Below are 14,689 nucleotides of genomic sequence, written 5' to 3'. Positions count from 1 at the left end.
TTTTTTCCTCCAAATGGAACTAAGTGTTCCACACGTTTATTTCTCTCATTTATGGCTTACCCGTTCCTTGTATCAGAAAATTGGTGTAAAGTCCAAAAATAGGGGTCCACTGGGCCATTAGCCCAGGCTATGTTTTTATAAGGTTTCGGGTCCATTGACTCAGACGTTTTATTGTTTAAAGTCCTTGTATGAACAAAAATACTCTGGTGCTTCCCTTCCCTCCAGGAGAACTCTCTCTCTCTCTCTCCTAACTTTATCGGTGGTTCCTAACTCCTGTGCTGACTTCAACTGAGGTCACAAAATATCTGCCCAAAACTTAGCTCCGGCAAACGACCGCCAACAATCGCAAAAACCTCAGCTCCAGCAGACATTATAACAAAAAATGCATGCTCCGGTTAGGACTGGTTCGTTTCCCAATCCCTCCGCCACCGGCACCGCCCACTCTGGGAGGATAACAGTGGTAGGTGGTCTCAACCTCCGCAGACTCGGAAATTATCGATATGGCGTGATGGGCCCATTGGAGAGAGAGAGAGAGAGAGAGAGAGAGAGAGAGAGAGAGAGAGAGAGAGAGGCGCAGTCGTCGTAGTGTTGGCAGAGATGGAAATTGATGATATAATAAGGGGTCTGAGTTGGTTTGGACTCCTATTTTTGTTTTTCTCTTTTTCATTTGTTTTGCTGGCAAGTGGTACAAAACTTCTTCATTTTCACTTTGCACTTTTTTTTTTTTTTTTTTGTCTTTGTCTGCTATTATATTTTATTTTTTTGGGTAAATCTGCTATTTTAAATTTGAGAGGATGTACATGGAAAAAGAGGAAATGATAGTACGATGTTGGGAATGGTAGACAACCATATATCAATTGATTATTGCCATTATAAAAAGTACAGAATTCGAAGAGATAACTTTATCTGTTAATCTTTTTGAAACGATATAGAGTATAGATTTTGATCGATAACTATATCTGTTTGTTTTATTATGATAATACAAATTATGTTATTTGTGATACATGGTATAAAATTTAGACAGATAACTTACAAAATATAGATTGTGCAGATAACCATATCTGTTAGTTTTATTGCAATTATACGGAGAACATATTTTGCAGATAACCTTATATGTTGGTCGTTTTGAAATAATATAGAATATAAATTTGGACAAATAATCATATCTATACTCATTATCTCAGATATGGGTATTTGTCCAAATCTATAAGTTTTAAATCGGTATTCTATAAGTTTGACTTTTTTTTGTTGTTGAAGGAAATGCATTATTTTTAGTTGTCGTTTTGCGAATCGGATAAACTTTATGGGACGGGGAAAGTATTTGTTTTTTTATTTTCAAAGATATAGATAATAAATTAGCACATAAAATATTATTTGTTGCTTTATTTGGAGTGACAAAAAAATTGTTCAATAAAGATAACCATGTTTGTTGGTTTTGTTGCAATTTTGAAAAGTTGAAATATTGCATAGATAATCTTATTTGTTTAAATGCAAGTGATGCACCAATTTTAAAGATAATCATATCTGTTGGTTTTAATTTTGCAATTATACAAAGTGCAAATATTTTGGAAGATAACTTTATCTGTAGGTAGTTTTGGAATACTTCGACAAATAACCATATCTGATTTATTGCAATTATTCAGAGTAGAGATTTTGCAAATATAACCTTATCTGTTGATATTTTTGGTATCATAAACAATATAGATTTGGACAAATAACCACATCCATTAGTTTTGTTGCAGTTACACAGAGAACGAATTTCGCAAAAATAACCTTATCTGTTGGTATTTTTGGTTTTAATGAGAATAGATGTTGACAGATAATGATAACTCCAAGTATCTGTTAGAGATATTAACTTTGTTTGTTGCTTTTTTTTTTTTTCAGGAAACCCAAAAATAAATTAGCACAAATAATGTTATTTGTTTCTTTGTTTTGAAGATACAGAAAATAAATTAACACAGATAAGGTTATTTGTTTTATTATTATTGTAGATACAGAAAATAAATTAGCACAGATAAGGTTATTTCCAATCGCAGAATTTTTTTGAGAACCGATAAACTTACATGTTGGAACATTTTAAAATAAATAAGGTTATTTGTCCAATCTTTTTTTTTAAAAATTTCCAATTGGTAGACTTAAATGTATTTATTCCATAAGCACAAAAAAATCAGCTAAAGAACATCAAAAATGAATCAATTAACAAAATGAACTGAACATCAACATTGATCGGATAAACATATTCTAGTGCTAGGATTCTTGTTTTGCAACTGAGAGAATTGGGACGAGACCCCAATAGAGGAGTTGCCCCATTGAACAACACAACAAGTCAGGAGATAGCCGATCTCAGATCGTCGGCGTCGAAGCTTCGAGGAGGCAATGCGAGACCTAAGCTTTGAGAGAGCTTGAATTGTCACCGGCGCCGGCCCAGCTTCAAATCCGAGAGAGAGAGAGAGAGAGAGAGAGAGAGAGAGAGAGAGAGAGAGAGAGAGAGAGAGGTTGGAGAAGACCGACGTATCGTCGGAGAAGAAGCAGCCACCGGCGAGACTGCTTGATTGGCGCTCCGACGACCTCGATCTCATTAGTTCCGGTGGTTAGCACTCCTCCTCCACCCCGATAAGAACAAGTTTGCCTTCGCCTTCTTCGCGTTCTGCGTCGTCGTCGATCATGAGCGGTTCTGAATGACTCCGTCCTTGGGACAAGATGTACTGTTTTTTTTTTTGGTAAAGGAAAATGCACTCTTTTGACCAACTGGTTATCCTCCCGTTTTTTACGAGGGTATTTTTGGAAGGTGGAAGCCAAATGTCCCGGGGCCTGTATAAAGAAATTTGATGTCCTTATTATGATATAAACCCCTATACTATGGACCCCTGACTGAAGCTCTCTTTTTTTATTATTATTTATTTATCAGGTTTTGATTACTTCGTTTCCTAGTTTAAAATATCTTCATGGGGTTTATGAGATAGACGGCTGCGCCATGAACAAGTCATTTGCAGAGGCAGTAAGTCACAGCCGTCTGTTTCGGCAATTAACGGTCCGGATTTTAATGAATCTGAAAAAGTTTCATTAAAATCCGAATCGTCCGATTCACTTTATATGCGTGCGATCTGGGCTCCGTAAAACCGTTTTTCACGGAAACGACGGCAAAGAAGTTTTTCTCGGTGTTTAAATGTCTTGATAATTAAGTTTAGCTTTGACAGAGAGTGAGCCCTAGCCTTGAGCAACTTTTGTAAAAGATAAATGCATGCAAACCGTTTCTGGTACATCATGCTTGTAGGATTCATGACCAGGCCTAAAGGCATGAGTCCCACCCGCCCACACACACCCACCCCCCCCCCCCCCCCCCCCCCCCCCCCAACAAAATACAATAACAAATGCCTAAGCATCCCAATGTGATAACACCAGATTAAACAATACAAAACAAGAATATAAAATTACTTTTTTACCGCCTAGATACGAGCAAGCCTCATGTGGACCTATTCGATTTGTATTTTGAGGGAAGTTTTTGAGAGTAATGAGTGGAGAGAGAGAGAGAAAAAAAATTTATTGAAGACCGTGCCTACGGATTTTGAGACTTCAAAACGAACAAGGCTGCTGACAAAGAAAACGAGTTGGGATATAGTGCCAATAAAAAAGAGAGAAAAAGACTATCCAAAGATCGATTAGGCTTGAACTAAAATAAAACAAATCACAGGTAAAATCCTGGGATCACAATCTGTGAAGGCAGATAAAACCAAACAAAACCCCCAGAAAAAAACCACTGGCAAGCTGATCAGTCAGAGAACAAAAACAGTGGCAGATCAGGCTGCAATATTCAATTAACACTTGATTTTGTTGGGTTCCTCTCTCTCTCTCTCTCTCTCTGCACAGTATATCCGGCTCCAAAATTGGCCTGATGATTCCAAGACACTGCTTGTCGCTTTCAAGAATAGCAATTTTATTCAGGTACAAAATGGCCAAAACGTTCTCTCGTTTTGTTTACGAAGCACAAACTAACAATCACAAGTCCCAACCCAACAACGGCATTGCCATGGTTCTGCTTTCAACATTTGCTCCAATATTCAACCCCATTTGTTTGTCCCAGTTGTTCGAATTCGAGTCTCACCGCTATGAGTTGTATCCTCTCTCTCTCTCTCTCTCACCTTAGTAGAGGGACGCTATGATTCACACCGCACTAAAGTTGAACTACCATATATACTTCATTTTCACTATAATCTATTAATCTTAGATAAAGTTTTTGGGTACATGATTATCACAATCTCAACGACACGTAAAACACACTATGCGAGAGTAAAACACCAGAAGAAGACTTGAACCAGGAAAAACAGAATCAATCCTCAAAATAATCTTACAAAACTTACTTATTCCCTAGTCAGAAGAAAAAAAGACCAATAAAATGGGTTGCGAACAAGCATACAGTCAATAAGAGATTTCAAGTTCTTTAGACGTCGGTAACGTTGTGTTTGGGACACAAGCTTGTCAAACAATTATGAAGACATATAAAAAGGAATACACCAACTAGTTTAGTTTTCTTATCATTTGATAATTGTTTCTTCCATACTTTACATGGAAAGCATATCAGATAAACAGAACGTAAAGAAGTAACTGTAAAACTTCAAAACTAGGGATCAGCATTTGTTCTTAGCTAGGAATCAAGAAACCACAGCCCACCCTCTCTCTCTCTCTCTCTCTCTCTCTCTCACAAGAAAAAGTTACAGACCGCCAACAATGGTAAAATACGCGGATGCCAGTTAATCTAAAACCTAAATAGCTAGTGTGCCATCATACTTAATAACGATACTAAAAACACAAGAATGATATCTCATGTCGAATCTAAACAACAGAATGCAATGCTTTTGAGCATTCGAGCTAAACGTATTTCCCTCTATATTTAGGCTTCGAGTCCTTACCTAATTTAGCGTAACCTTCACCACCGGGGTGAGAATCAACAGGGCTGAAAACAGCAGAACGAAGATTTCCTTCTTCTAACCATTTCAGATGATTCTCCTTAAATTCCAAATGTTGGATTCGTGCTGACTCAGCAATTTCCTCGGTGTAGGGCCCAATCTTCACCATGGTGAGTAATACGCGGCTGTAACGCAAGCTCAGGATCTGTTCACAAGCGGCAACCAATTTGAAACAAGGGTGTTCTGGGAAGTTGGTGTCGATTGTATCATCTTCTCGCAGTACAGGGTAGAAGTACACTAGGCGCCCACCCATCACAAGCATTTGAGCAGCTAGGTCAAGCAAATCGTGCACACATTCGGCTAAGCAGTAACCGGCAGTTGATGGTATGTGGTCTGTTCTCTTGTCATCGGGAACGGTGTAGGGACCCACAACCCCTTTCAGCAGTTTCCGACCACCAGATTTGCGGCCCCCGGCACGAACCCCATAAGGCGGATCACATATTATGGCATCAAACACCTGACAAAAAATGGTAAAAGTATTCAAAACCAAATCACAAGCCAGAGCAAAATAACTATCAATAATTGGAAACAAAAAATAACTAACAAAGCAGTGAGATGGTACGAGACAGATACCATCACAAAGGATGAAAAGGATGTTTTCTCTCTTTTCAAATGATTGTAAATTGTGATCACTATCTCGATTATGAACACTATATCTATGAAGCTATAAGATTAGGTCACATGATAATGACGAACTCATTTCAAGGCACTAGCTTTAATTCAGGGTCAATTCCTACACCCGTAAAATCGATGTCCAAGTCCCAAAATCTGGACTCAGTAATTTAGGTACAGGAATAAACAGGATTCTAAAAGTGCCTAATTCAAATGCAGCTAGTGGAGATTTTCAAACATAAGAAGAAAATTTAACAGCATGGGAAACTAGGAAAAAATGCTGCAGGTATGCCATGTGAAGAATAAGTTCCAAAAATCAATTACAGTGAACAAGTAGTTACCTCTTTTAACCCAGGACGCCAAGGAGGAAGGTTATTGTCTGCCCTTAACAGACCAAGCGGCATTGGCAATCCATACTGCATAATAGCATGGCAGAAAGGATAGATCAGTGAAGATTGCACAAGAGAGAGATATGCATGGAAACTTCTGAAATACAGTAGTTATATTGCCGCATGAGACAACATCCACAACTATTACGAATCACCATAAGAAAAGATCCAATTGGAATAAGCGAATTCACCTGTTTAAAATTGCTCCAAACATTACAGTCAGGTCCACGGCCATCACGTACCACCCTAATGTCAATGTCTGCACCCTGAAACATTTACAAAAGTTGATATGATAGAAATTAATCCGCATTTAATCATCATAGAAGTTTTCCAAAAGCATGAGTGCCAGGTGTAGAATACACATACAAACTAAGAGTTTCAACAGAGCAAAAAAAAGCAAACCATGGTCATTGCTCCGAAATGAGCTGCAGCAACAAGAATGCTCCCAGTGCCGACAAACGGATCATATACAAGTTTCCCTGGTGCGGTCAATGCTTGGTTAGCCATCAGAAAAGCCATTTCTGCGTCCATGGCTGTGGGGCCAAGATACGTACGACTTTTTAACTGATAGGTGGGCAAGAGCTTCCTATCCGCTGTTCCCACTTCTCGACCGAAAAATATTCTCTTCTGGTCGACAGGCGGAAGCCCATTATTACTACCAGAGTCATCAGTTTCCAGTACCCAGAACTTGTGATCTGGACTTCTTAAATTAACTCGACCCTGAAACAATTTGACTAAGTTTCAACCAACAAGAATGCATGAAAATTAACAGCTTTTGAAGGTTGACTGATGCAAGTCGTAAAGTTAAAGGGAAAATTATTTAAATTACGAAGGTGTGCTTTGAAACTTCATCTTAAAACTGACGAAAGTGATCCTTGGCACAAAAGGCAGGTTAACCATGAGGTTGCAAATACGACTGCTGAAATTCCTTGAAAAGCGAGTGATCGTGCGAAAATGCGTAATCCAACCAAACAATGTCAAATAAACCAAAAACTAAGAAAGGATGAAGAAATATGTAGGATAAATATTAAAAAGGTAAGCAACAATGAAAGAAGTTTCAATACAATCATTGCACATGGCAACAAAATTTGGTCCTCTTCTTTTGGTTGTGTGGAAACTAATAAACTTAAGACTGGCACAAATCCCAAGCACTGTACCATCAAAATGTTCAGAAGTCAAAATATTCACCTATACATCAAAAAAGATATCAACATATCTATAACATCATTACACCCCCATAATACTTCTTGTTTAGTCAATCCTTTCGCATTACCAACATGCTATTTCGTAATAAGCTATTAAAATGTCAAGATCTCTTCAAGTTATTCAGCATCATTACCAACATATTCATCTGTGGTGAATGGTGATGTTTCAATGAACAATACATAAAATTTGGTTTGTTTCCTTTCAGTGACACAATGTAAGAGATTTCTTGTTTTAATAACTTTCCTGATTCCTACTACCTCGACAGTAAGCAAAAGTTCAAGTGAATGCAGATAGCAGAGGAGGCAAGAGGCTGCACATGCACCAACTGTAATGTGTTTTCCACCTCTTTTTCCAACCAACATCAGAGGAGGCGCCAAAAGCATGAACACTCCTGCATTTTCAGCTAGAATGCAGGTCCTAGAGTGAATTTCATATAGTTCGTTTCGCAGCTACTCGAGCCTCCTCCAATGTTCAAACTTCAAACCAAAGGAACAAATAAACAAGGAACCAAACCTTGAAAGGAATGTATGAGAAACTCCGAATGCGATTATTTTGCTCCTCGGAGCTCATAACCTTCCCAAAGCTATCAATGGTAATCTTGAATGTGCTTTCAGAAGTCAAGTATGGCAACTTCTGCTCATCTGGATATGCTTTTATAGCCTCTTCCAGCTCCTCATACGTGCTTCCTTCTCCCCAAAGTTCATAAACTCCCTTCACAAGTATACCTGAAATATCTAAAGTCAGAAAGGATCCAATGGGTATTTGCCAAATACCAGAAAGAAACAATCTTGTGAAATTGTTTCTTTGTTTCTTTATAAGTTCAATAGTATAAAGATCTCCTAGGTCAACCTGAAAACCCCAGGATTGGGTGCTAGTGGAGCTTCAACAAATTTTGTTATCCAGAGAACACTTCTATGCAAACCTTTGCATCCATCGTATATACAAAATTAGATCAATGTCATATATGCTATATACGACATACATGTCACACAACTTTGTAGTAGATTATAAATACACTAAATATACGTGTATACTTAAACTTACTATTGCTCCATAGGTTAAAAGATTTAGTGTCAAACAGTAGGCTATCAAATCAGTAATGTTGTAAAGTTATAAAGGCCACAGGCCCACAGCAAACAAACGAGTCAGGGAGCAAAAATTTAAATAGAAAGCTGAAGTATTTGGTCTCAAAAAACTTATTTTCATTGCTATCTCCTAGAAGAAGAAGTGTTACACTCCAAACAGGACCAGTTTAGACTCACAACTGTTCTGCATATATACAAATAACAGTGTTACACTCCAAACAGGACCAGTTTCGACTCGCAACTGTTTCTGCATATATTCAAATAAAACTAACATACTTCGCTAACAAACTGCCACAACCATTAGGAAGAGGCGCAGAAGCAGGCTTGGGATGGGCAGTATGACTCCAAAGAACTAAAAGAATTCAGTTACCAAGTTATAAATAGTGACCAACTAATACTCTAATACAATGCAACAAATTGAAGCTAACAGCCACTATTTCAGATTTATCTTCCTCAATTGCCATAGCTTCTAATTCATCACAAACCATGCATTGCCAAAAGAAAGCCCAATCAAACCCCCCAAGGCTCCAAGCTCATTTCTTTTACTTACCCTTCTAATTTCCAATGCTCCCCTCACCAACCAAAAGAAAGATACATAATCTCCACACCATTTTATAATAACCAACAAAATGATAATCCACCATACATCATCCAATAAGGAAAAAACAAAAGATGGGTAGGACTCACTTCGGTTGGCGATTTTACGGGCGATGTCGTCCGACGGAAGATCAACGAAGTGGAATGGAGAGTCTGGGTGGTGGTACTGAGGTAGCCTCCACTGCAGGCACTTCTTTTCTGGGTTCCCATTTTCTCTGCCACTCTCACTCTCCCTGCTATTGAATACGCCGAAGAGCTCGGCCAGCGATTCGACCTCGGGTTTTCGGTAATCCAATAATCTGTGGTAGAACACACACAGATACCACATAATTCCTTTCTCTGTTTTGTGATTTCTTTTTCTTGCCTTCTTCCCAAAGGGTGAACGAATACAATAGCACTGCTGTATTTTATCCGAGATTACGACTGGCGGAGGAATATGGGGGCCACCGGAGGGCGGCGGCGCCGGTAGCCGACGGCGAGGCAAGGAATGCTACCAAAGGCCAAAACCCAGAACCCTTTAACCCGTTAATGGAGGAGGGTTTCACTGGTCATAGATTTTTTTTTCCCTCTCCTTAAATAGCTCGTTGGAGATTATATATACGGCGTGGAAATTATGCTTTTTACCCTTCCACAGTTCCACTTTCACCCCGGTACCAAGTTTGGTCATTTTTCGAAGTTCGATGAATTCATCCTTGGACTTTGAATATGATTTCAATGTGACCCTTCTCTTAACAGGCGTTAAAAAAGTGACGGCAGTCGGGCAGTGCATCATGTGGGTCTGGGATAGTGAGAGGAGGATGGTCAAATTCAAATTTGCAAGGTCTACCACTCCGTTCTATATTTCAAAATAAGTACTTAAAAATAAGAATCTATTTTTAAGTTTAAAAATAATGAGTATATAAAAATAATTTTTTACAGGGTTTGATAAATCTCAATGAGATCTCTCAAATAAGATCCATATAGCATTTTTTTTTATTACAATAAGCTTGAAAATTACAAATAAGTACTTATTTTTTAAGGGGGTAAATCGGAACACCACCTAAATTCGTTAGCATGGGTATTTTTTAGAGGGAAAAAAAGGGTATTATATTTCGAGTCCAAGCTCGTACATCAATCTTGAAAGTATTATTCAATCAATTTGGGATAGTTTCATATCAAATTCTTCTTTCATTCGAGTATCATGTTAATTCATCATCCATTGACTCATACTATGTTGATCTTAATTTTTTCAACAACACTCCACATCTAATATGTAAAGATGCTGCGGGTTCCAAACTATATGACCTTCAGGCTGTACATATTGGCTCGTTTTTTGGTTGAGATATTTTACTACATCACTTTATTATTTTCTAGTAAAAGATGCTTACGGAAATAGACAAAAAAATGGTTTAACTATCGAAATAACAAATAAATACTAATCTAATGTGATTTTGGTTGGAATGTATGAAATTAAATGCATTATACATTATCTTTTTCTCATATGTGCAAATTAAACATCTTGAAAAATTATGTTTTAATATAGAGCTCACATAAAAGGCGGTCTTAATGAAACAAGTTAGCATAGGTCAAAGTAGGAGTAATTTATTAAGATGAATTTCAACAAAATTGCATGAAAATATCTCCACCTTACCCTAAACCCCCTCCTCACTATTTGATTCAACACTCTTTCACTCAGCAGTACTGGGGAAAAACAATAAAGGCAATTACCAATTGAACCACACTTGGAAAATTTCAATAATTCAGGGACCACATTAATATTTGAAAAATTCTAAAATCAGTCTAGGCTGACGATAATGAGTGTGTGAATGTATATTAAAGAGTATAAAAAGTACACAGAAATATGTATTTTTTTTGTCTTTTAATGTGTATATCGTCAGTCCAATGGGCTGACAATAGCAAGACCGTTAATATTTTCATAAGGACCAAACTGAGCCGTCTGCAAATTTTAGTACGAGTAGTACAACTTTTAACACTTTGAACTTTTCCTCCACAAGTATCCTATAATCTCATACGCGTCCCCGTACCACTATATATATAGATTAGGGTTCGTTTCTTCGTAGCGACGCAAAGTACCCAAGAGCCTTTCCCCTCTCCCGTCAGAGACCTGATTGCGAATTCTCGGCAGGTACCTGTCGATTCATGCTCTCTTTCCACGGATGTTTAGCGTTAATTAGTTTTCCTTCTGTATAAAACATGTGGAATTTGTTGTCTGTCTTACGCAATTACTCGTTCTTTCTCGTGCTTTGGTGTGATTAGATCCATGCTTGTTATAGGTGTTTGATGTGTTTTTCAGCTGAATTTATGTTACATGTATCGGTTTTCGCTGTTGATTGCAAGCATCGGATCTGAAAGTTCGTGGATCGCTCGTTGACCTTGATTATTCTTTCTTCTGTTTTTTTTTTTTGGGTTTTTGGGTAGGTATTTCCAAGATTTTGGGGTAAGTAGCAAATTTTTATGGAAGACTGTTTTTTATGAATTTTCTGAGCACCGTGCGCGCGCGTGTAAAATAGGGTGATGGGATGGTGCTAATTTTATTTGAATCTTGATGATGATAATGAGATGTGTGCGAGCGTGCGCACTGATGCAGATATTTGTAGGCTAAGAAAATGGTTACAGCCTTGCGTAGGACTCTGGTATATGTTCCTACAGTTCCTCATTCCACATAACGTATTGTCAACTGCTGTCACTGCTAGTGCTTAGTGCTAACCTCTCTTTTTTTTGATCCTCTAGTGCTTAACCTGATTGCATGAATCTTTAGAGGGGCCGTTAGAATTGAAAGTTGCATTTCTTTGAAGCGTTTGATGGAAATTATTGTGGGGCATGTATGTAAATGCTATTGAAATCTGCACTACTTAGTCCCCGAGTTCTTTGTTTTACAAGTGGTGGCATATGTCATAATCTATGAGCAAATCTTAAGGAATACATTGATCCTTTCGTTGTTAGAGTTCAAAACTTAAAGATTGGCTGGTTTCAGATGCTGTAGAAAGACGGTGGACTTGGCAAGTTGGTGTATTTCCCTGTGTATTTTAGTTTCTTATTTTTCTAGTTGTCCCATGTGGAGATAGAAAACTATTTACCATGGTAATGTGTTAACTTTATGTTTTGCCTTTCTAGAAGTGATTTGGCATGTATCATGTGTTTACATTTGCCTTCCACTTCTGCATCAATTAGGAGGCATAGGTAGAAGTTTATTACATACTACTTCTTGCTTGATTTTTTTTCCTTCTTGGAACAAGTTGAAAATATGTCAGAAGAACTGGAGTACCGCTGCTTCATTGGCGGCCTCTCGTGGTCAACATCTGATAGAGGTCTGAAAGCTGCATTTGATAAGTTTGGCCATCTCGTAGAGGCTAAGGTAATACCTGTTCATGTTCATCAACACTGTGCTTCCTTTTAGGAGGTGATATTGTTTGCTAATATCTTTTTCTTTTCTTCTCCTGTCATTTTCTTGTTAAAAGATCTTGGGTTTAAGTGTCTCCAATGATAGTAGTAAGGAAAGCAATCTTGAGTTGAGGCAATACTAAAGTAAAGGGTTATGTCTAGCAACAGTGTTTCCATCCTGCACCGTTCATAACACACTTCTCCCCCAACCAAGGGTCAGTATTAACTTTAAAAAGTTATATGTAGCAATGATGTTTCCATCCCACCCCATTCTTGCCACTCTTATAACCAACCCCATCTTAGTCCATAAGTTGCCTTGTATAGCTTGAAAAGCGAAATACTCAGTGGAGAGCAAGAAGTATCTCATTAATCTGTTTCATCAATCAACAAGTAAACCTGTTGCTGGTGTGCTACACTTGACTCTGTCCTATATTGATCACGCATATCAGATATGAGATGAGATGTAGGAATATAGGTGTACTCAATACTCATAGCAGATTACAACTATATGAATGTGTCCACTGTCCAGGTGTCCAAATCTAAACCGAACCCAACAAAGCTAATCCTTATTTATCAGTCACTTGGAGATGTCCTAACTACTTGAATAGTGTGTAGTGTGTGACCGTCAAAATATGAGATATAGTTCTCACTCTCTAATCACCTACTCGTCCTTGGATTTTTTTTTTTATGCCAGTGTATGTCTGGTACTCCTTTAATATATGGCGTGCTCATTCATTTGTTTGTGACATTGAGATGCTGCTTGCAGTTATAGCTTAATCCTGAAAGAAAATTTTTAAAACAGGAACACTTGACGCTTATATTCAAATTTTTAGTAGGAAAAACACAGATGATTACTTATAGTAAGTGTTACTCTGCATATTTTGTAGTATCTGTATTTATAGGATACATTTAACTTTGTGAAATGCATGATACTTTCTTGAATACTTGGGTAAGGGACTAAGGTTTTCTGTTCAAAAAGCCAGTATGCTGGAATGAACTAATTTTGGTTGGTAGAACTTAGAAGAATCCTCCCTTCCACGCTTAACCTTTATTTTTCTAGAAAATGTCAGTATCACATGTATTTTCTCTGGTCCCATCTTTTTCGCCTATCCTTCATAGAACATGAAATAGTTAAAAGAGGATGTGCCTCATTCTTTGAGTAATTTTCAGGTTGTTATATTGTGAATCGTTTCAAAGTGCCGTTGAAATTGTTGTGCCTTATGTTTTCTGTCATAGGTTGCTGTTGACAAGTTCTCTGGACGTTCTCGTGGATTTGGGTTTGTCACCTTTGATGAGAAAAATGCAATGGAAGATGCCATTGAAGAAATGAATGGGATGGAACTAGATGGGCGCACTATCACCGTTGAGAAAGCTCAGCCTAACCAAGGATCTGGCAGAGATCGTGATGGCGATCGTCCGCGTGACCGTGACCGTGGCCGTGATCACGGTCGCGACCGTGACTATGGAGGTGGTGGTGGTCGCGGATCTGGTGGTGGAGAGTGCTTTAAGTGTGGCAAGCCTGGTCATTTTGCTAGGGAATGTCCTGGTGAGGGTGGCAGAGGTGACAGATATGGTGGCAGGGAAGATAGGTATGGCGGCGGTGGTGGTGGTGGAGGAGGAGGACGTTATGGTCCTGATAGAAATGGTGACCGTTCAGGGGGACGTAGCAGGGATTCTGGTGGTGGGGGAGGGGATCGATATAGTCGTGACCGGTCTGGCCCATATGACCGCCGCAGATGAAATGACTCCTCAAAATTATGGTATGCTACATTCGCTGTTTTTTTTTTCAAATTGCACATTCTTGAGGTGGTTGTGGTACTCATGGATCAACTATTTTGTTGTCTTGCAGCTGAAGAACTGGCGGAGCGGAAGAACTGAAGGACCCAAGACTGCTGGATGCTACTGTTGAACTTCATCCTTGCAGGATTTGTCCACTTGATGTTTGGCTTGAAGAACTATGTAGTTGATCAATCTTTTGAAAGTGTGGATCTTGGCACCAATACCCTACTATTCTGTGTCCGTTAAATGTTCAATACCTGGATCTTCTGGGATCTTATGCTTGCTTGACATGTTCGAATCTGGTTTTACACTTTAAAATGCTCATATTGCTGCTGGACATCTGCTTTCTTGAATTTGCAATTACAAATGTCGTTGTTGCTGCTGGGTTCATAATGGTTACTTGAATTAGCTGTTGCATATCTGGAAGGTTCGTCATGTTAAGCGGGTCTAGGGGCCAATGGTGAGAAGTTTGTTGGGGTTCCACCATCGGATGACTGCTTATTTTCAATTGGGTTAGAGTCTTAAAAGTTTTATCCACTGTCCATGTTCTTCTAAACAACGTTTGATAACAAATAGAGTGGAATTAACCGGGTAATTTACTTTGTTCCTTTTGATTTATTTTCAAATCTTCCTTTTCATATATGTTGAAATCTATATGATTAAATGATGCAAGTTT

At 38.4% G+C, this 14,689-nt stretch overlaps 2 protein-coding genes across 2 annotated transcripts; one reads left to right on the top strand and one right to left on the bottom strand.

The window, feature by feature from the left end:
- Window positions 1-4,507: 4,507 nt before the first annotated feature.
- On the bottom strand, window positions 4,508-9,422 carry LOC131308852 (uncharacterized). Its single transcript, XM_058335884.1, has 6 exons — window positions 8,944-9,422; window positions 7,685-7,896; window positions 6,368-6,685; window positions 6,157-6,231; window positions 5,918-5,992; window positions 4,508-5,421 (listed from the first exon to the last, which is right to left on the bottom strand). Exons 1-6 carry the CDS (start codon window positions 9,179-9,181, stop codon window positions 4,867-4,869), a joined length of 1,473 nt encoding a protein of 490 aa, XP_058191867.1. The 5' UTR covers window positions 9,182-9,422; the 3' UTR covers window positions 4,508-4,866.
- A 1,426-nt stretch (window positions 9,423-10,848) lies between these two features.
- LOC131308850 (glycine-rich RNA-binding protein RZ1A-like) lies at window positions 10,849-14,393 on the top strand. Its single transcript, XM_058335883.1, has 4 exons — window positions 10,849-10,978; window positions 12,090-12,208; window positions 13,471-13,994; window positions 14,084-14,393. Exons 2-3 carry the CDS (start codon window positions 12,098-12,100, stop codon window positions 13,972-13,974), a joined length of 615 nt encoding a protein of 204 aa, XP_058191866.1. The 5' UTR covers window positions 10,849-10,978; window positions 12,090-12,097; the 3' UTR covers window positions 13,975-13,994; window positions 14,084-14,393.
- Window positions 14,394-14,689: the final 296 nt, after the last annotated feature.

Source organism: Rhododendron vialii, chromosome 11a, assembly GCF_030253575.1.
Source record: "Rhododendron vialii isolate Sample 1 chromosome 11a, ASM3025357v1".
NCBI classification, from domain to species: Eukaryota; Viridiplantae; Streptophyta; class Magnoliopsida; order Ericales; family Ericaceae; genus Rhododendron; species Rhododendron vialii.
The sequence above is the reverse complement of the archived record's forward strand: the minus strand, read 5'-3'. Positions and strand labels throughout refer to the sequence as shown.

Excerpts from the sequence above, each read along its gene's own strand:
- LOC131308852 (XM_058335884.1), bottom strand. The coding sequence starts at position 9,181 with ATGTGGTATCTGTGTGTGTTCTACCACAGATTATTGGATTACCGAAAA. Across the intron at positions 7,897-8,943 it reads CCGTAAAATCGCCAACCGAA|GTATACTTGTGAAGGGAGTT; the intron begins GTGAGTCCTACC and ends TAGATATTTCAG. Across the intron at positions 6,232-6,367 it reads ATTTCGGAGCAATGACCATG|GGTGCAGACATTGACATTAG; the intron begins GTTTGCTTTTTT and ends TAAATGTTTCAG.
- LOC131308850 (XM_058335883.1), top strand. The coding sequence starts at position 12,098 with ATGTCAGAAGAACTGGAGTACCGCTGCTTCATTGGCGGCCTCTCGTGG. Across the intron at positions 12,209-13,470 it reads GCCATCTCGTAGAGGCTAAG|GTTGCTGTTGACAAGTTCTC; the intron begins GTAATACCTGTT and ends TTTCTGTCATAG.